The sequence below is a fragment of the Halichoerus grypus genome, chromosome 4 (genome assembly GCF_964656455.1).
Source record: "Halichoerus grypus chromosome 4, mHalGry1.hap1.1, whole genome shotgun sequence".
In the NCBI taxonomy this organism is placed as follows: Eukaryota; Metazoa; Chordata; class Mammalia; order Carnivora; family Phocidae; genus Halichoerus; species Halichoerus grypus.
In genome coordinates, this window is record NC_135715.1 from 189,161,606 (window position 1) to 189,183,395 (window position 21,790).

A 21,790-nucleotide genomic window follows, 5' to 3' on the forward strand; every position below is an offset into this window, starting at 1 on the left:
AGCCCTCCACTTAAAAGAAGGAAAACGAAATCCTCATTTAACTTATTTAAACTGATACCAAGCGTGTGTGGCCATACCCATCTAAATTCTAGTTCAGTCCTCAGGACCATTATTCTGTTCTGGAACACATTTTGGGAAGTGTTTAAACCAAAGAGTACAGTTATTGTTTTTGTTTTTTTTAAGGTTTTTTAATTTTTTTAAATAATCTCTGCACCCACCGTGGGGCTCGAACTCACAACCCCGAGATCAAGAGTCTCATGCTCCACCAACTGAGCCAGCCAGGCACCTTGGGAGTACAGTGTTTTAATTGCTTATCCAACAGCGTGTGGGAAGTCCTAAAACCTCCTCACTGCTAATTTGGGAAAGAGTGAGTGAGCACGTGGGATTTCACCCATGTGAAAACCCAGAACATTCCTAGAGGCACGGAGGTCTTGGGTGTTTGTTCAGCTCTGGAAAGCTGCAGTCCCGGGACTGCTCTGGGGCAGACATCTGCCCCGTGGCCCCCGACCCCCAATTCCCACAGAGCTCCAGGCCGGAATTACAGCTCACATTATAGATCACCTGAAATTAGACAACACACTTTCCTTATGTGTCCTTTTTAATAACCGTGTACTTTCATTTTCTCATTTCAAGTAATCGTAGAGAATGCTTATCCCTGCTTGAATCCCTTGCATTTAGCATCTTTTCCACACATGTGTTTTTATGTATTCCTGCAAGCTAATTACACTTAGGAACGTTCCCCGACTTTTTCATTGCGGTGTGATAGTGGATGGAGAGAACGTGTCTTTCAGTGCTGGTGCTTTTGTACATCTTGAATTTACCGATGGACATAAGAATATAATAAATGGAGGCTTGCTTCTTTCTGTTTTGAAAGTTGAGAAATGAATCATCATCTTCCTTATATTTAATATTTATTATTTACTCTCTGCCAAACTGTACACTAATTGCACTCTGTGCATTATCTTCTTTAACCTGGACTTTCCCCCCGACCTGATGAGACAGGCATTAAGCAGGAGTAGAGGCCTCAAAACGCCAAGTTGTGTTGGTTTCCGTGTTACGTGAATTTCTCGGGGAGAGAGAGTGTATTGAATGGATTTGATTTTAATCAGAACTAAGGGATACTTGGAATCAGAATGATTTTCAGCATATGGTGCCATAGAAATGAATGTGTTATTTTCAGTGTTGTTTCTAAGTAAAATCTTTAGTTTACTTAAAGCCACACTACCTACCACCCAGGGGGGCGGGGTTGGGGGACAAAGAGAGAAGATCTGCTGCAAGAAGCAGCACGCTCTGTGCATCGTGGATGGGAGGCAGCCCCGCGCCATCGGAGGACACACAGCCTCGATAGGGCACTTGGATGCTGCAGATCAGACGTCACCACTGAGAAAATCTGTAAGCTGCCCAGAGCCAGTGGGAAGCCCTCTGCTCTCCTCCCGTCGATGCCGTGGCTCTGTGTCGGGACCATGCTCTCTCCGCGCGGCTTATCCATGTTTGTTCTTGTTGTGCTTCGTTCTTTCTCTCCCTGATCTCTTCTCTCCCTTGCCCATCGCCCAAAAACTCCATTGTGCAAATTGACTCGGAGATGGGGCTTGATAAAACACTGCTGTGTCGCCCTCCCAGCCTCCGCTCAGCGGTGTTATTAGCTCTTGCTGATTATCTGGCTGCGCGAGCCGAAGCTGCCACCGCGTCGGGCTTGCAGGGGTGCGGAGATTAACTGGGGGCTTTCCAGCCGTTTGTCACGCAAATAGCGGTGCCAGTAAACTGAAAAACGATAAATCATTTTTCTCAAGATTGAAACCTTTTATCAGTTGTTTCAGTTTCATTATTCAATCAACGATTAGCAGCCAGCTGTCGTCACTCAGTCAACCCACCGAACGGCTCCCGGTCCCCGGCCCCTGACGTGCGGGCCCCTTCCTCCTGCCTGTCCTCTTGCTGGTCACCGCCACCGGACAGATGACAGATAGCGAGGTGTCTGACGGGCATCTCCTAATTTCCGAAAGTTAAGCTTTGACATGCAGTTGCTTTCTACTGCGGCTGTGAGATCGGTAAACGGGTGGGCATTTTTCTTTTGCCTCCCAGGGGGTGTTTTATTTAAAATCTTTGTGCCTCTTCATTTAAATGTCAACCGTCTTGATTAGAGAAGTGAGGTGGTGGTGTTCTTGCTCACACCTGAGTCCCTGATGTCAGTGTGAGCGTGTGATAGAGCCCTTTGGCTGCCCGGTCCAGAGCCCAGTTCATCTGGAGGGAGGACGGAGGGTGGGGCCTGCGGTCCGCGTGTGTGCCCGCCCAGACAGAAGTCAGTGTATGCTGATACTGCGGTTCGTGGGAAGCAAAGGCGTTCTAGAATGTTGACAAATCATGGTCATCAGAAGGGGCCTGCAAATATTTTAGAACCCGGGGGCTACTAAGAGAGAAAGATCTTTGCCCACTTTTTTTTCGCTTTTTCATTCAAGTCTAGTCTATCAGAAAATATAATTCTACCACTAGCTAAATGTAGAAGAGGGAAAAAACCACTTAGTGTATTTATGTGTCATCGAGACCCTACCTGATTATTCTGTTGGAGCTCTACTTGGCCAGGAGTGGAGGGGTGTGTGTGTGTGCACGCACATATGTGTGAAGACTTTAGGGAAGACTTTTTTTTAGAGAGAAAAAGAGAGAGCATGATTGGGGAAGGGGCAGAGGGAAAGAGAGAGCCCTAAGCAGGCTCCACACCCAGTGCAGAGCCCAGTACTGGGCTCGATCCCACGACCCTGTGATCAAGACCTGAGCCGAAATCAAGAGTTGGATGCTGAACCAGCTGAGCCACCCAGGTGCCCATAGTGAACTTTTTTTTTTTAATTTATTTATTTATGTTAGAGAGCACAAGTGGGAAGGGCAGAGGGGGAGAGAATCTCAGGCAGACTCCGCGCTGAGCACGGAGCCCAACATGGGGCTCAGTCTCACAACCCTGAGATCACGACCTGAGCTGAAACCAAGAGTTGGACGCTCAACCAACTGAGCCACCCAAGTGCCCCAAGACTTTTTAAAATACTATAATTTTAGAAATAATTCTGAATTATATTTCTACTACTTTCAAAAATATTTCCATACCATCTTAAGACTAATCTGTATTTTTTTCCTTGGTAGTACATTTTTGTGGGGGCTGTGACTGTATTCTGTGCCTTCAGTTCCCGTAGCATCAACAGTCAAGACAACTGCATACAATATGTGACTAGTGGTTTGTCACATGTTGATAACTGTTAAGTTGTCCAACTTACTGTTTAAGAAGAAGTAATTTGGAGAACTTCTCCAGCTTCCCCAGTGTAGTCGGTCTCCAGGATAACCAGTAAAAACCTCCCATACTTGCTAACTGGAACACTCACGGCCCACTCAGTCAGAAGCTTCTGGTCTCCCCTGTGGATTGTACCAGTCCAGTCCCATCTGTTGAGATCCCTCTCCTCCGCCCTTCCTTACCATCTTCCTCACACGCGTGTGTGAGACACTGTGTTTGCACACCCACCCCCACCCCTACGAGGGAGTTCCTGGCTCTTGTTGAAAAAGAGTTTCATTTTCTCTTCATCAGAGGTTCTTGGCCTTTGAGGGTGGAACTCCTTGCATTCTCCTGTCCTTCGTGGATGAGTGGCTAACTGGAAGAAAGCAGTGGAGGCTCTGAGAACTAATACAGAAGGTCACTAGGAAATTATTCAGATAGCACTTCAACCAGCATCTCCCTCATTCGTGCCTCTCATGCTGTTTGAGCTTTTCTTTCTGTGGATCCGCATACTTTGCTCGGTCTCGATCTTGTGCACGCAGGAAGGGGAGGACGGTGGCACGCACTGAGGCCGACTTCGTGCCCCTCTTGGTGCTGTGTCCCCTTCACCCCTCGTGGCAGCCCTGGGATGGGGGAGGAAGGGGACCGTGGCACTCTGCCCCGAGTCACCCCCTGGCCACCCTGTGCCTCTGCCAGACGGGGTGGCCTGGGTTCCTGAGCACCAGCTTTCCCGCCTCACCCCTTTTCTCTGTTGTCTGTTACGTTACCTTGCACCCACACCCCTGGGGGGGGCGGATTCGCCATGCCAGTTGGTTGGGCCACTGACCCACTGAAACCCACCACACCCTGTGACCACATCTCCTCGATGAAGGGAACAGTCTGTTGCCATCCTGATACTTTTTTCTTGGCAGTTTGCATGTCCTGCATACTCTACAAAATATCACTTTTTTCCCAAAAAAATTTAGAAAAAAAAATAATAAAAGAAAACCCCAAAAAAATTCATATATGGTATAGATTCCTATGTCTCATATTCGTTTATGAAACTGGTTGAAAACCATAAGGCCGTGAACTCAGTACTTCTGTGAAATGAGCCACTTTAGTATTCCTTTTTCTTGCTGTTGGTTTGGGGTTTTTATATATGAAATGGGCTTCTGTGAGAATAGCTGACTGCACCTCATATCTTGTGCCCAAGTAAAACATATCTATTTGGGACAATATTTTGTAGACGTACTTGTGATTACATATTTGTTTTTCCTACATAACTCTATCAGTATTCCTGTGTGTAAGAAAAGGTGCTGATTTTGTCTCCTGACACTTGGGAATCTGCGTTCAGAGCCTCCCAGAGCAGGTAACTTCCCATAGCTGTGCCTCCCTGAATTTCACGAGACCAGCTTAGCATGACTCTGGTCTTTAATTTTATTAAACTCTTCCACTTTTAGTTAAAAAGGTGAGTTTCTTGTGCTGATTACAAGCAAAGATCTAAATTTAGCATGGGGGCAAACATTTTTTCTCAATGGATCAAACTCATTTGCTGATTCTTACAATTCTGAAAATTCACTGGAGGATTGTTCAAACATGGTACACTTTTGTTACATATAGGTTGTAATTCACTAAAGGGGAAAAAACATAATTTCAGGTCAGCAATTCCAAATGAAATACAAGGAGACAGCGTAGTATCCATAAGAGCTGGCCCTGGTGAATTGCTGCCTCTAGAGAGCATTAGTTCACAAACTTACCCCGAAACTCATGTTCACAATCAGAAATTAAACAGCACATCTCAGCACAACCACCAGGTGGAGCAGGCTTTCAAGTTGGTAAGGGTTTCCAGAGCTGGGGCTCCTGGGTGGCTCAGTCTGTGAAGCATCTGCTGTGTGCTCAGGTCATGATCCCAGGGTCCTGGGATTGAGCCCCGCATCAGGCTCCCTGCTCTGCAGGGGAGTCTGCTTCTCCCTCTCCCACTCCCCCTGCTTGTGCTCTCTCTCTCTCTGTCAAATAAATAAAATCTTAAAAAAGTATTTCCAGAGCACGTGTGACACATACTGTTCATGCCACACAAAGATTTCAAATTGTCTTTAATTTATAAAAGTTGATTTAGTGAGAATAAGTCATATATTACAATGAGATAATAGTTTCCTCTGTACATATTCCAAGCTACAGAATAATCCCTTCCCTTGGTAATGTTACTCTTCGCATTTCATTCTGAGGAAACAATTAAAATGACCGGGAGCAAAATATTCATATTCCTGCCCACAGATGCTTATTATAGTATTACAGTATTTTAATAGACTTTATTTTCTAGAAAAGTTTTAGTTTCTAGAGAGACTTCTAGAAAAAATGAAGAGCTATTGCAGGTAATTCCCAAATGACCTCCGCACAAACACACGTGCACACACAATTTCCCTTATTATTTACATCTTTAATTAGTATGGTGTATTGATGAGCCAACATTGATACGTTATCATTAACTTAAGTCTGTACTTTTTTTGGATTTCCTTCGTTTTTACCTGCTGCTATCTCTGCTCCAGGATGCCATTCAGAATACCACACGACACGTAGCTGTCGTGTCTCCTTAAGCTCCGCCTGGAGCTGGGACGTTTCCTCAGACTTTTCTTGTTGATGACCTTGACAGTTTTGAGGAGTGCTGGTCAGGTATACTGCAGGATCCCCTGCTGTTGGAATTCATCTGATGTTTTTCTTAGGATTAGTCTGGGGCTGTGGCTTTGGGGAGGAAGACCACAGAGGTAATGTACCATTTTTGGGGGGCGCCTGGGTGATTCAGTTGGTTAAGCATCCCACTCTTGATTTCAGCTCAGGTCGTGATCTCCAGTCATGAGATCGAGCCCTGCATCGGGCTCTGTACTTGGCACAGAGTCTGCTTGTCCCTCTCCCACCCCCTCTGCTCCTCCTCCTCTCTCTCTCTAAAAATAAGTAAATAAAACCTTTTTTTTTTAAGTGCTGTTTTTATCACACCCCTCTCAAGGGCCCCTGTTCCTGCCGCCGTTTATGACCACTAGTGCTGACCTTGATCACTGGGTTGAGGTTGTGTTTGTAGGGTGCTCCTCTGTGAAGTTACCCCTGCCACCCTCCCACCCCCAACCACCCTGTCCTCATGGGGAGGAAGCCTCTTGGTCAGCCGTCACTGAGGAGTGGGGAGTTACCCTCCTCTTCCTCTAGGGTCGGGTATTGACATAAATTATTTGGGGTTCTTCCGCATGGAAGCTTTGTCTCTTCTTCCCATTTATTTATTCACTTATTTCTTTACATCTGCACAGACTCTTGGATATTTCTTTTTTGCTTATTTCCATGCTCAGATTGTTCCAGCTTCGGCCACTGGAAGTCCTTCCCATTGGCTCCTGTGCCTTTTGTCACCTGCCCCACGCCCCCAGCAATGTAGGATGGGTTTGCTTGTTTGTTTTAGCGCTTCCTTACTTCCTAGGACCACACAATGCCCCAGGCTCATCTTGTGCATTTCCTGCCCCAGGCCTAGAATGAGCCACTTCGAGGAGCCCTGGTTCTTTTCGTTGGAGAATGGTATTGGAAACTGAGATCTGTGAGCTAGATTTGCTTGTTATGACTGGTTGTCATTTCTCCTTGGCTCTGTCCGCAGACACAGTAGAGAAGAGAGATGTACGTGGGTATCCTAACGTGTCTGTACCCATATCTGTAAATACTTCTATATGTGACCGTCTGTATCTATATTAAGTCAACAGAAGATAGTATTTTTAGTAGCATGAAACTGGAAATAACTAAATGCTTAACAATAAGGATCAGTTACAACTACAATATGCTATAACTCCATGATGCAACTGTTAAAAAGGATAATTTTGAAAACTATGGTAACTTAACACCTTGCATTCAGAAGTAATACAGGTCTCTGCAGAAGCCATACCTGTAAGTGGGGTAATTATGCACGTATAGGATAAGAACTTTAAGAGGACAATGGGAAGGATAGTCAGATGGCTCTTGGTTTATTCTTATTATTAAACTACCATGAAATTAACTTCGCTTCTGAAATAATATTGAAGCAGTGTTCCAGTACGTTCTTGCTTGAGGCTGAATAAAGTGGGTGTATTTAAATTACTCTTACAGAAAGAAATGAGACCTCTGTTGTTACTCTGCTGTGTAAGTACAGCCTTCTCCCAGGCCCTCCTGAGATAATCATGACCTTGTTTGTTCACTCAGAGGAGCCAAGGGGCAAGCTGCAAAGTTGGAGAGTTCTGGTCAGAGCAGTTTTATGGAAAGCAGTGTGTTAGTGTTTCAAGGCAGGCGTGTCCACAACAGCAAGAAGAATCAAAAGTTTAGAATTCTGTTTTCTGCTCTGATCTTTGTACCCCATTGCCTAAACAAATACCCACGTATCTCACAGCTTCCGTGGTTTCCAAAGCCACAGATCAGAATTCTGTTGGGAATTTCCGGGGAAGTTCTCCTGAAATGCCAAGGGTTACAAATGTTTCCTAGAAGATATTTTCACTAGTCTTCTCTGATTCAGATGGCCACATCTAAGGGGACTGTGACGGACAGAATAACCCTGAAGTGTCCTGTTTCACTCAGGCAGGTGTAGGAAGTCAACTACAAAGATGGTAGATCAAATGCGGCGTCTGCCATTGTGGAGGCTGGTGGTCCAGTGATCACAGCCCCTCAATTACAGCCCTGTGAGGGAGCGCGAGCAGCTATCATTAAATAATTATGCCTTTGATTAGTTGCTTTAACTGGTCATCGTCTTTGAAATATGATAGCACAATTTAAAGTTTTATTAAAAAACTATTTTTTCTGGAATTGTTGAGAAAGAATTTATGTAAAAAAATAAAAAATCCAAAGAAAAGCCTGCAATACATTCTCTTGGAGGAGATTGAGAAGAAAAAAAGAAGAAAAAAGGAAAGCAGGGGTGGGGGGCGGATGAATGTTTCCCATTATCACTCCTTCCGTGGTAAGAAGCTCAGGCAACCCGCTGCCCAGCCTCCCCCTCCCTCCCAGGGTGGTGGCCCCTCGCCTGCTCCCGGCTTCCCCGAGCCCTGAGCTGGTCCTCCAGGGCTGGCCCTCGGAGAGGGGCCAGGAGATGCAGCCGGGGCAGAACCCTTGCCCCATCGCGCTTGCCCGTGTGAACACAGTTGAACCCATCTCACAAAAGGTGTATTTCGCACACACATCAAGCAGCTTGGCAAAACTCATTTGAACCTCATTTTGTCTTAAGTGAGAATTTGGTTTGCTTCTTGTTCCTGTTTGGAATGCCAAGTATCCAATCCTGTAATACGAAGCGCCGTTTACAGAGTAACTAGACCTAGAAAAATCTGGGGACCAAGCAGTGGGCATCATGCCCGTTGTCTGTTCTCGTAGCCCAATCATGAAGCCACGGGGCCCCATTGTCAATAAGATCCTAACAAGTCACCCCCCCCCCCGCCCTCCCTCCCAAAAAAGCCTTTCCTTCTCAAAATGAACAGCTGCTCCATGAAGACAGGGAAAGAAGTTAACATTATGCATTGACGTGTTTCCAGTCTCCATCTGAGAATGTGCCAAACCCAAGATCTACACACAGATTTATCATGAAGGTGTGCTCAACTTCAGCTCTTATTTTATTCTAGTCCCTGTTAAAAGTCATCCTCTCGGCATCATACTGAAATACCCAATTAATTTTGGGTGCACTTGAACCCTGGCTCTGCAACACAGTGTGTTTCTAGGCCACGAGGAAAGCCAGCTCTCTACCTAATTGGAACTTCTGGTTTTATGGCGTATCCCGGAGCTTTCGCTTAGTTTTTATTTTTGCTGTTTTCTGGGGTTAATGGTATTTTCTGTGCGCATCTGCATTAACCACTATGCAGAGGCCCTCGGCAGCTTGCATCTCCTAGCAGTGTTAAAGAAGCCACCACTATGGAAATGTATTTGCTATCAAGAAAGCCATTATGAGTTATTGGAAATTGAGTTAAAATTTTATAATTAAGGGTCAGTGACTTAATTTCAGGGTTTCCTTTAGTTGGGTATTTTATCTTCTGCGTTCTGGAGCTCCCAATTACGAGAAGAACGCCAGTCTTGCTAGAAACTGGTAACGATGAAGTTCTTTTGCTTTCTGAACATACGTCCTATATTTGCCTGGCCTCCGGTTTTGTTTAATCCTCTCAAAGGCCCTTTTAATGGACATTTCAACATGACTACTTCTCTGTGTGGCAGCGTCTAGGAAGCAACCATTATGTCAAGCCCCTTCACAGCTCAAGGAGTGAGTTCCCATCGCGTAGGAATCTTCGGGGTTGCATCTTATAAAAAAAAAAAAAAAAACCCACTACCTTTTTATAAGAGAACAGAACATTTACACAGTCTTGTTGAGCAAATGAACGTTTAAATGGCCAGCACAAAAGAAATCTCCAATCTCTAACCTCACAATGAAATCGCCACCAACAAAAGATCACGGGGTGCCGGGCGCACGAAACTGGAAGTGACACAGAACCCCGGCCAGACCCACGGCCGCCTGCTGGGGCTCCTGGGGGATGCTCTTTATCCGGCGTCCGGTCCTGAAGGCTCTGAGGAGCGCCCCCTCCCCTCCCCGCGTACAAGTGGCATTCATACCGATGGCATCTTGAAAAATAAATAAATACACGTCTGGTGTGGACGGGGAGCGGTGCTATCTGACAAGGTTATCATTTGACTTCTCTAAGAGGTACAAGTTTACAGCCCCTCGTATGAATGGAGGGGGTTATTTGTTTCGTTCGGAGACAAGACATTCTTAGGAATGAGTGACACACCTTCTCCGACCCAGCCCTTCCTCCGTGTAGGTAAAAAGATCCTATTAGTTCTCATAATTGATTCTGAGGGCTACAGCGTGCCTCATTTAGCCGGCCCTGTTCGGTTCATGCCAGGGATGTAATTCATGCGCACTTGAACATCCAACATGGCTGACAAGGCTTGGACGTACAACCTCACGGCTGCATCATTTTTTAATCAGCTATCTGAGGAATATTTATCTAATCAACAAAGAGCGCTGTCAGAAGGAGACCAGAGGTGACATTAATATAAGTCTGTGGTCTCCTGGTACAATGATGGAGGAAGAGTTTAGGATAAAGCCCTGCTCGTTTGAGCATGCCAACAGACTAAGGAGTATTTTTATTCCACTTGTAAAAAGCTAGTCAGAAGATGCTCCTGTTGGAAATCTGCGTGTGATCAGTTCTCAGGCATTCGCTCACAAGCTGTAGTTAAAAAATATATATATATATACACAAGAATTCTTTTTTTTTTGCTTAGAGAAACAAAATAACAAATTTTCCTTTAAAATAAAATTTCTAAGTCCCTCATGATCGTGTGAACTCCTATGAAAAGGTATAGCTTACAAAAATGAGATGTGTCATAATTGGGAGTTGTTAACTCTAAATGATTCCATCTACTCTAATTTAGTAGAAAGCCATAATTTGCACATTTTCCCCCTCGTTCACTCTCCTTTGAAAAGATCGTGACTGTCTGTTAATAATTACGAGTTGAGTGTTTTGTGCCATACTGCATTTTGGACACCCGGACACAGAATTCATCATTTATAACTATCAGACCTTACCTTAAAGAAATATCCTGTGAATTGAAGTTTATGCCAGCCTCCCTTCCTTAGATGTATGACTCAGGATAAGCAGCATTCGAGAGCCGGGTGGGCTGGGTCACAGCCACCCCACCTGCCAATGTGGTCACCCACTACCGAAGAAAATCAGTCACCTCCGAATGTGCATCTCCGTGGGGCAGCTTTCAGGAAGGGCGTGTCACTCGCCCTCCGGAGCGCATATGCTCCTACACTTGTCATCGTTAGGATTTGGGTACCAGAGACCGCAGTCACCTCTCTTTGCCTTTTTTGTAATTCGAAGATTACCTTATAAATTCACTTGCTAATGTGAATCAGTGCTTCTTCAGTGCTCCGATACCAGAGGGCTCGTTGTTAATTTTAGGGGGGAGTCCACAATGCCACTGTTATTAAAAGGCAGTAAACTTTGTGTCATATAGTTCAGAGGATGAGTCCCTACTCTCTTACCCTGTCTTTTTAAAAATTTTGATCATTTTCATCCTTAGGAAGTACATTCCAACCGGTATAGTGATGAGTTCCATGACCTTCTCTGTTGTAATTCTCAACCATCAGTGCGTGTCCCTCATACCGCCTCTTGCTGTGGTGTTCACGTAACAGTCTCGTATTCGCCGTGAGCTCACGGTTCACGTTTTGATGCCATTATGGGGAGAATGCTGTCCTGCCGTCGGCTTCCTTTCCCCAGGCCCCGCCGACTCTCCTTCTGACCCAGATTGGGGTTCAGAATGTCCCATTTAATTTGCAGGCTAAACTGAGAAGAGGTCAGTCTCACCATCTGCATTCGGGCTGACCGTTAGTTTGCATTACTTCTTTTTTTTTTTTTTTTTTTTAAAGATTTTATTTATTTATTTGACACAGAGAGAGAGAGAGGAATCACAAGCAGGCAGAGTGGCAGGGAGCGGCAGAGGGAGAAGCAGGCTTCCCGCGGAGCAGGGAGCCCGATGTGGGACTCGATCCCAGGACTCTGGGATCGTGACCTGAGCCGAAGGCAGACACTTAACGACTGAGCCACCCAGGCGCCCCTAGTTTGCATTACTTCTGAAATTACATGTTGTAGGGTTGTATGTCCTTTGAGATTTGCATTTGTGTTCCCAACATTTAAGACCGTGCGGAGACATCATGCCATTTAAACAGCCGCATGAGGCACTAAAAACCCTTTAGAGAAGAGACTTGTGTATCCAGTGAGCACACCAGCAGAATGGAAATCATCGATGGTGGCCCACACCCTGCCGCCTTTCTGTCCAGTAATGTGAAACCCTGATATTAAAACAGTAGTTTTGTGAGAAGGAACACTAGTGACAAAATCAAAATAAGTTAGCCTGTGTTTAAATGGAAGAAACTATATCCCTGAAAAATTAAAAAAGAAAAAAAAGTAAATTTTCTCATTAAAATAAAGATAACCCAGAACACTTAGAGGTCTGAACTAGTCCACGGGAAGCCCTTGAGCATCACCAGAAGGAGTGGTCGTGGCACAGGGGGGCGCGGAGCGGGGCCTGGCCAGCGGTGGCAGGCGGACTGCAGTGCTCCCGCATGGGCTCCGTGCAGTGTCTCCGTTTCCCTTAGAAGGGAGCCCGGGCAGCAGCGCTGCAAGTACCCGGAGATTTTGTCGATGATAGTGCGATTGTATTTTCTCTTTGAGAAGCTTCTAAACAAGTGGACACAGAGCAGTCAATGCCCCAGGAGACAAATGCCCATATCAGGACCTTGGTATCCTCCAGAAAAAGTCCATTTGTTTAAGGGGAAGAAAAAGGCATGACATTTTACACATAAAATTGATTATTTCATCAATAGGGTAATAGAAAACCCGACTGCGAGCTCACTTCCTGCTTATACATCCATACGATAATGGGAGATCGGAGCATGAAAAATGCAAGGTCCAAAGCAGCCGAGGGAAGAGGTTTGCACAGGAGCGCCCCTCCTCTCCAGAGGGGTGCCCAGCCTAGACTCTGCCTATTTATATGTAAATGTTTGAGAAAGAGGTAAGTTTTATGCTGAGCAGTGGAACCTCTTTTGCAGCTACTACTTTGGGAACTTGTGAAACACGGGCCAAGCCACCAGGGCTTCGTCTGTTGAAATAATTAAACACACAGTTAATTCTACGAAAGCACCCACTCTACCTGAGGAAGCTGATAAATATTCACCGAACATTTCTAAAGTAAACGTTTGAAAACGGTGACTGTTTGGTTTCCTTTGTCTCGAGGTCCGGCATTTGTGCTGCTGGGCGCCTGCAGCGAGGTTTCTCTGGGGAGCGTGCTGTCACCTGGGACAGACCTGGGCGTGTAGAGGGCAGGGGAGCTTCTGCAGGCAGGCAGGGTTAAGTCCAGACCCATCTACTGCGGAGGGGCCTGAGTCCCCAACCTTAAATGCCCACGACTGTAGAGGTGACATTTCTTGTTAAATTATTTGTTGGTTTTCAAGCTACAAAGTCATTCCTAGGTGTTTAGTTGTGGCTGGCTCTTTTCTCGTTTTAAATCAGATGACAACTAAGTTACCGCTCGGTTTTTGCTTTCATCGTTAACATAAAGTTTGCATCCTGAATATACTGTGTGTGTTTCAGAGTTGCGCTTGCTTCCTTAAACGACCCTATTTCTCACACGTAGCTCACATCGTCCCTCCAAATAAACCAATACGCACGGAGGGGCTTGAGATTCAACTCCGGAGCGCAGCTCCTGGTGAGGACCTGGTCGTCACCGTGGGTCACGTGCTGGCCGCCAGAACTGGGCGCACCCTTTGGGATGGAGCACTTGGGCTCTGACATGACGTTGGGCAAGAACAGCCCGCCCGTCGTAAGTCAGGAATGCGCTGGGGTGCGAGGGACCACCTGCCAGCCTCGGTGTACCTTGTCTCTGGCTCAGTCCGTGAGCCACAGGGTCGGCCTGGTTTCCACAGTGAGCTTCAGACACACCTGCGGCAGTGCAAACACCTGCCTTCCCCAGGTGAGCGAGCGCCTCTTCCCTCCCACATTGAGCAGTTATCCAAAGGCCTGCTGGCAGGTCGGGCCCCTTTCTTTTCTTGGCTGTGGCGGTGGAGAGAGAGGGCTGGTCCGGCATGCCCCTTCCTCGGGAACGCCTCGCCGTTTGTGAAATGTCTCCTCTGAAGGGCTGGCGGGAACCAGCGTCTCTACCACAGCTGTCTGCCATCCTGGGGGTTTGGGGGGCGGGGGGCAGGTGAGCTGAGAACGTGTCCCTGGAGAAGAGTGTCTGAGAAGGCTGGGGACCCCCCCCACCCACCCGTAGTCACTGCACACAGGGTTAAATTCCTTCTGCATTTCACTTCCAAACCCAGGGTTCTTCTGTGTGTAACTCGCTGTTTGTCTTTTTTTTTTTCCTTGGGCGAGCTGAAAACTTGAGGCGCGTGCTCTTTGGGTTCCTCGGAGCTCCATTCAGAGCCTCCGACAGCCCCCATAGGAGAAGGGACTCCACCCTTTGACGACAGCAAGATGCTCGCGGTTTTGCTGGTGCGGGCTACTGTCCAGATCAAAACAGGTCTGGGGAGAAACCGCTTCACTGTTGGCAGCTCTAGGTGTTCTCGACCCACTGGCTGCACCATACGCGTGACCTGCTCACCACCGGGGTCTCTTGATTTCACATGCTCCCTGTGTTTGGCCAAATCAAAGGGCTTATGGCTGCTGGTATCATAGCTCCTTCAAAAGGCACTGCCCGTCGCCAAGGAGAAGGCCGGCTGGCGCCGTCTGGAGGAGCCACGTGTCCAGCCCGGCAGGGCGAAAAGGATGCATGGACTTCCTCGCCTGGTGGTTTGATTTTGTGCAAACCTAATGACACTGGCTGGGGCTCCCCCACCCCCTCCTGAGCTCCGCGGGGGAGGGGGGACAGCGAGGGTGGGTGGGGGGGCCCCGAGGCCCCGAGGCCCGACGCCCACCTGCCTCCCGGGACGCGCCAGCTCGGGGCTGACGTCACAAGCTGCTTTGACATTTCTTTTCTCCCCTTTTCATTTGTTTTCTTTTCCTTTTTGTTTTCTCTCTTTCCCCCCGCTCCCTCCCCCTGCTCTCGGGATGCAGCCAAACGCAAGGCTTGGAAACTAAACCGTGTTGGTAGCCTGCGAAATATTTACAGCAGCGGCAGCACCAACACTGAAGGTAACGCCGCGCGCCGCCCGGAGCCGCATGCCCCCTCGTTGTGTCCGCGGACTCATCCCCGCCGTCTCGCCATCTCCCGTCCGTGTGCTTGGTCTTGCCATTCATGTTCCTTTCAGCTTACTTAAATTCTGACCTTTCGCTTCAGTCCTAGAGTAGCGATGTTTAAATTACTTCAGAAACCTATTTTCTCCTCTTTTTTCTTTCCCTTTATACATGCGGGCACTCAGTGTAATATTTCCCAAGTTATTACAGTTTTTAAAAGTGTGAGTATCAGGTGTAATGATCTGTAGCCAAATACAATAGTGTGCCGTGACATTTAAGTAACAGTCTTAATTTGTTTTGTGGACGCATACTCCATAATGCTCCGTGCAGCTCTAATCCAGAGGCAGCCAGGCCCGGGTCATTTGCATGGGCTGCTATTGTTGTAAATTCAGTATATTGTTGTGTTTCTAAAGGTCGTCTGGTGCCAAAGTTCACAAATTGACTTGCGTTGCTTTTTCCACTGGAGACAGCCGCCACTGCTTTTGTATAATAGCAGATTGAATTTTTCCCACCTTCATTTGAACAACACAATTATAAATTGCCTTTTTTTTTTTTATGATTACAAATGTCAAGGGTCAGAATTATTTTGATGCCAGGCAGAGGAAAACCACCATCAGCCCAAGCGCTTGTAAGGGAGGCTGGTGCACAATGCGTACGATGCAAAATAGGTCACAATCCAGCGATCTTGGTATAATAGGGGGACATTTTTTTTCACTTAAGTGCAAGCCAAATGGGTCAAGTAATCGCAAGCTCGTGCCCTAACACTAATTGACTTATTTGGGGATGATTATAACTGTAATATTTTTCTTAATGTCACTGTTTTCTGGGCTGTTGATTTTAGCGATTGCCAAGCAGCGGCATTAAATCTCTTGTAAATTTTAAATTGCACACTATTTCTGTAAACAAGTCCCTCTCTTCACATCCCGATCATTAACCTTTGCTGATTTATATCACCATCCTCTTTTTCTTCCTTCCACAATTACTCCTGTCTTGCCGCTGAAAGCCCTGCTCTCAGCCAGGAAAAAAAAAAATGAATCTGGAAAACAAAACTACATTTTCACGATGGCTTGTTAAAGACCTGTTTTTTAATAATGATTTTTTTTTCATTCCTCAAGGGGAAATTGTCGTCTGTTAAGGTACCAGTGGAGCTTGACCCCCCCTTGGTATCTTCTTTCAAAGCATTCAGTCAAGAAAGACAAAACGAGAGGGAAAAATAATAGAATTTGAGGAACAGTCACACGCGATATCATTTTTTGTCGTATTTTTAAGGGTGTTAAATATATTCGTTCACTATTTAGTGTTAGTTTTTCGACTTAGGCTGCATATCATTTCTTTTCCCCGTGTCCTTTTCAAATATGTTTTTCTTTTGTGTGTGTGTATGCATTTGTCACAACAAATTTGTTGATTGACTTCCGGCCTTTAAGAAAAAAAAAAAGGTGACGTCTGGTTTTCCATGTGGTCGTATACAAAGTTGGGGGACAGTGAGGAAACAGTTCCCTGGGACTTGCTGACAGCCCTTCCTGGAGACAGTGGTGGGCTGTAGCCCACGACAGCTGTGACGATGTGCAGAAGTGGGAGCTTCTCACCTTGACCAAGCAGGTAATCTGCGGCGTCTGCCCTGCCCAGCTCCCCTGGCTGGGGACCGACAGGGGTGTGTGCTCCTCCCTGGGGTCCGTAAATACAGATAAGGCTGCATCTCAGGGCCCCTCAGTCGACTGCCAACAGCTACTGAAGGCAGTCCCAGGGATACTGGAGCAAATAATGACCACAGAGCCAATCCTCCCTCCCATTTTCTCTCATTTCCATTCAGCGTTGAGTTACATTTGTGAATCTTCAATTAAGTGACATGATCATTCTTCATTTACTTTGGGTTTAAGATAATTCTGTATGCACGCAATCTCATTTCATACCACTTTTAGTCGAGTATTCCTGAATCCGTATAATTACATAAACTATCAAAATGCCTTTCTGACCTCGTCTTTTGCTATGTGATCTCATCACATGTCCTCTGTCTATAAAATGATCCTCTATGAAAATTCACACCCTGAACATTCCAAGGTTCGTGTCACCTGAGGCCTTGAGTGTTCTGCTAAACATGCCCATCCCCAGGCGGAGTATTTTTTTAAAGCGGTCCATTTGTGTAATGTATTCATAGGTGCCTCCAAAACACCAAAAGTACAGTTGACTCCCGAGATCCCTGGGGAGAGAGTTGGAACTTGAGTTTCAGGCGTTAGGGGAGGGCACACACCGTGAGCCAGGCGCCGTGCGAGGAGTGTGTTTACTCCTCTGAGCAGTCCTCAGCATGACCCAGGACAGGGGCACCCACACCTCCCTTTCCAGATCCAGGGAGTGCAGCTCAGGTGTTACGGGGTGTTGCCTGGAGGCTCAGGTTGGCAGGAGACAGGCAGGATCAGGATTTGGACCTGGTGATCTCACTCCAAAGCCCTTTTTCTCCTGTGTCTACTCTTTCCCGATCCCTGGCCTGCATTATTTCAGCAAATCCACACAGTACCCTGCTGGTAGGTATCCTGTTGGAGATGGGAAATTGGCGTTCGGGAGGCGGAACGCATGCCCAGATAGCTCAACTCCAGGACCTGCTCCTGGATCCTCATGGAAAGGGTCAATGGATAGTTGTTGGGAGCGGATAAGACAAATTATCCAGAACTAATGACGGAAACACACAAGATTAGAAAACAACAAAAATATGCTCACTTCCACTTTTTTCAGTCCATCAGGGTTAGTTATCTCGGAAACCCAAGATGGAAACCTGATTTTTATGTATATGTCTGATATTGGACTATTTTTTATATCGCTGTTACTTTATAAAAATTCTACTCTTTGCCAAGGTTGGTGAAATTTAAGTTTCTTCAACAAGAACGAACTTTCATTCTGCCGTCTCAGAGGTTTGTGAAATGGGACGGAAGATCTGTTGATGATGGGATTCTCCAGTCCGTCGCTGCCTCCGAGCCCAAGGGAGAACGACCTCCACGTCAGGCGGCTGAGGCCAGACTTGGAAATGTTCAGGTCCATGGTCAGCGTCTTTCCAAGGAAGAACAGAGAGGGCTGAGCAGAAGGTGGACGCTGTGTCAAGATGCGGAAGGAGGGAAGGAGGGCCTGTCGGATCGTGTGTAAGCAGCAACACCCCAGAGCGGGGCCGCACAGCATCCCTGCGCTGTCTCCCCGCACACCCAGAGACAGGTGGGATTATCATCCCCTGCGAGACGGGGGAACAGAGGGACTCTTCCAGGACATGTGATAAAGCATAAATGGGTAAAGGAGAGATGTGTTGGAGAACAAGGGGTGTTTCTTGGGGTGCCAGGCCCACCCACATTTTGTGAGCTGAATAAGCCACTTTGTACTATAGGTGATGCTCACGCCCAGGACCCAGCCAGGTTCAGTATCAGCCTGAGTCCCCGTTCAGCCCTGTCTCAAGTTGCAGTTCTGTGGATCTGGGACTTGCCCCAGAGACGGGCCTGTGAAACCTGTTTGCATGGCCTCTCTGCACCACAGTGGGCCAAACGGAGGCACCCAGAGGTCCCCGGCACTGTGGTCACAAACAGGCTCCACGTAGAGAAACACAAGCCTTTTGGAGAGTACCAGCCAGCTCGCCTGCTTGCCTTGGACCTCCATCTGTGTCCCTCCTGCACTGGATGAGCGGGACAGTCCCTGTCCACCACCCGGTGCTCCCGGTTGTGGTGCTGAGACATCCATCTCCTTCAGGTCGAGGCAAACAGATGACAAGCGCATGCTTACGCACTCACACCTGACACAGTGACGAGCTTGCCGGGTCTCGGGTCCCTGCCCTGCATGGGTCTGGGGCAGAGGGAGAGGGGATGGGCTTGCAGTCAGTCCAGGGATGTTGGACAAAGACCCTGGCACAGAGTGAGGGAAGATTCGTTCCAGAGGAGGCCCGGGGTGCCCTGCAAGATAGTGGAGAGCAAAGCTCCATGCGGTGGAGGGGGTCGGGAAAGGCTTCGTGGTCTCCGGGACTCAACAGGAGCCACAACGGACTGCAGCGCTGAACATTTTGCTGGCATCCTGCATCCCAGCAACCCTGGGGCGGGGGGGGGGGGGGGCGTATCCTCCACATTTTACAAAAGGAGAAACTGAGGCATGGGGAAGGGCAGTCCCGTGCCCCCAGAAAGCACCCTGACAGGTGGACCCTGCACTGGGCCTGAACCCTGGACGGGGGCTCCGTAACAAGCATGGGGCACACAGAGGCTCGAGCAGAGAGGTGTAGACATGTAGACGCCCTGCTCGGGCCGCGACCTCCGTGGACAGCCCTCACCACAGGGAGGGAAACGAGGCTGCTGTGCCGTAGCTGGTGTGATCTGTTGTGTTCTTCTGTGATCTCTGGGTCCAGCCCCAACCCCCGGCCGCCATCGTCTGAGGCTGCCTTCGACACTCAGACACAGGGCTCTCCGCTCTAAGTCACTTCGGATACTTGCGGTCCCACGGTGATTCTCGATGAGAAAGTCTGCAGACCCTGTGTTTGTGAGCGGCAGTGTGGACAGTGCTTCTGAGCCCCAACTCGTGAGCCAGATGGTCTGGGTCCAGTTCCGGAGTCTCCACGGCACCTCGGCCCCCTGTCTGCAGGCCGGGGAGACGGTGCGTTAACATACCCAGAGGCAGGTCGCTCAGCATCCACACCCGCCGCTGCCAGTCCCTGCCTCGTGTCAGGAGCGCCACGGATCCTGTCATCAAGGAAAACTCAGGGCTTGAGAAACACGGACGTGGCGAGGAGCAGAGGTTCAGCAAGAGATGTTTCCCTGAAAGTGCAAGAGGGGATTTGAAATCAAGCCTCCTTTTTTCCAGACTTTGAAAGCTACCCCTCCCCACTCTGTTCACTGTCATCCTCAAAGGAGTCACCAAATATAGACATTTGGCTCTGGGAATAGACACGCCTGAGCCGATCCCAGTTCTGCCAGTTCCCAGCTGTGTGGGTTCCGATGCCCTGCTGGGTCTCTCCTGCCCCTGCCTCGTTTTCTTCCCCCAGAATGAAGACAATGAAACCTACCTCGAAGGATGATGGGAGAAAAAGTGAACTGACACGCACAAAGCCCTGACCTCAGAGCGGGGCCCATGGTCGGGGTGACCACAGGGCTCACTGTGAAATTGTTAGAAAGACTTATTTAATAGGAAAATAACTCCAAGAACAGTCTGCGGAGAGTGTCCCTGGCACCATTTTTCCAGCCGGGTGAGTTAGTTGAGGGCAGGACCAGCCAAGGCAGGCACTGGTCGGTGATGAGTGGCGCAGATCAGGAACTTGTGCAGATAAATTAAGATTGGAGAGACCCTTTCAAGGGAAGTAACTCCAGAATTGACTTTCTGGGGAGAGAAGCGAGGTTGCTTGTCTTTCCAGCCCTCGACTTTTCAAAGGGTGACCGAGACACTGTCGACCAGCCCCGTGAGGAGCAGTAGCTGGGGGCATCCCCGGGGGCAGCGCAGGGCCCGCCCGGCACGGCAGAGCCCGCACACTCTGTCCACCAGATCGGGGACCCTGGAAAGTGATGAACACAAGTTAGAATGAGTAACAAATGGTAAACGCGCAGAGCACTGCTCAGGAACCAGATGAATCACAACGGATGCCTCTGGGTTTCCTTTCTCTTTCTAAACCACGAGCTTGGGCCTCAGGCTTTCCTGGGTGCCTGGGCCGTGAGCAGGTGCCAGGAAGATGCTCGCACATCCGTCTTCTCCATCCTCAAGTGTTTGCAGTTTGGGATCTGACCATTTATTTTTTCAGGAGCTTTGTCTTAGGTACTCTCCCTAATTTAAGAAATGCCTGGCACCCCATGGCTCTGGAAGCCAAAGCTAATAGAATGGGGTTTCGTGGTGCCCGGCTCTCTCTAATGTAATCTTCCCGTGGCAGTAGCGGTAAACATGCCTAACTTTGTGACCTCCCTCTGGGGACTCGCTTCTTCACAGAATTAATTCTGCTCGTGTCCTAAACTAAGCCACAGAACAATACCTCTATTGGACTCTGGGCTAAACAAAGATATTTACCGAATTCAGAGCTTGCAAAAATATTTACCTGAGAACCACAAACTGCATGTGTTCATAATGACCAGAAATAATGGTGGGGTTTTTTTTTTTTTGTTCTGTTTTTTTTCCTTTCTGCTTAAAATTAACTTCTGGAGCAGGAGGGAGTGTTTTTATATGTATTATTTAGTGGCCACGGGTCTTGGTTCTGCACAAGCCTGGACCATATTCTTCAGGCTTTCCTTCACATTTATTGTGTCCTACAAAAATGGGAGAAATATTGAAGATAAATAAAAACTGACTTTTTATATTATGGTGGGTTTGGCTGAAACCTTAAACGTGTGGTTTTCGTAATGGAGTAAAATATCTAGATCACATGCCTATGTAATACATGCTTTGGAAGCAGAAATATCTTAGTATTTTACAAAATGCATGGCTCAAAAAATTAGCATAAAAGCCTGGGGCTGCACACAACATAACCTCGAGTAATCTCACAGTGCGCAGATTATGGTAGACCCGGAGACGGGCAGAAAGGCAAATGCATCCCCTCCCGGTTTCCAACTTTGGCCAACTGACAGTGGCTGTGTGGAGAGTTGCGTTAGGAAGGATTCTGAGGCTGCGTCGGGCTCTTCGGGATCCGTTATGGATGTCTTTCCTGGCAAAAGAAAGGGAGGGACAGCACGCCTCTGTCATCCTGGTCCAGCCTCGTGCCTCCCTCACACTTGAAGCTGAGATCAAAGGGTGGGATGGGCAGCTGGTAGCTCCCAGTCGGCAGGTGGCAGAGCAGGAAGGGCAGGAGAGGGAAGCGCATTCCCAAAGAGGACCCCAAAATCGGAAGGACGTGAAGAAAAGACGATGTGGCATTTCGGGCAAAAACTGG

General features: G+C 47.8%; 1 protein-coding gene across 13 annotated transcripts in view; it reads left to right on the top strand.

Moving 5' to 3' along the window:
• The window catches only part of AGAP1 (ArfGAP with GTPase domain, ankyrin repeat and PH domain 1), a 524,718-nt gene that overhangs the window by 413,559 nt on the left and 89,369 nt on the right, over nt 1-21,790 (top strand). For 6 of the 13 annotated variants that reach the window (XM_078071496.1, XM_078071497.1, XM_078071488.1 and 3 more), the window contains one exon: nt 14,812-14,889. The exons of the other annotated variants lie outside the window; for them this stretch is intronic. In XM_078071496.1, the coding sequence (XP_077927622.1) occupies nt 14,812-14,889 (78 nt within the window). The remainder of the gene's footprint in view (nt 1-14,811; nt 14,890-21,790) is intronic. 13 annotated transcript variants of the gene reach the window in all.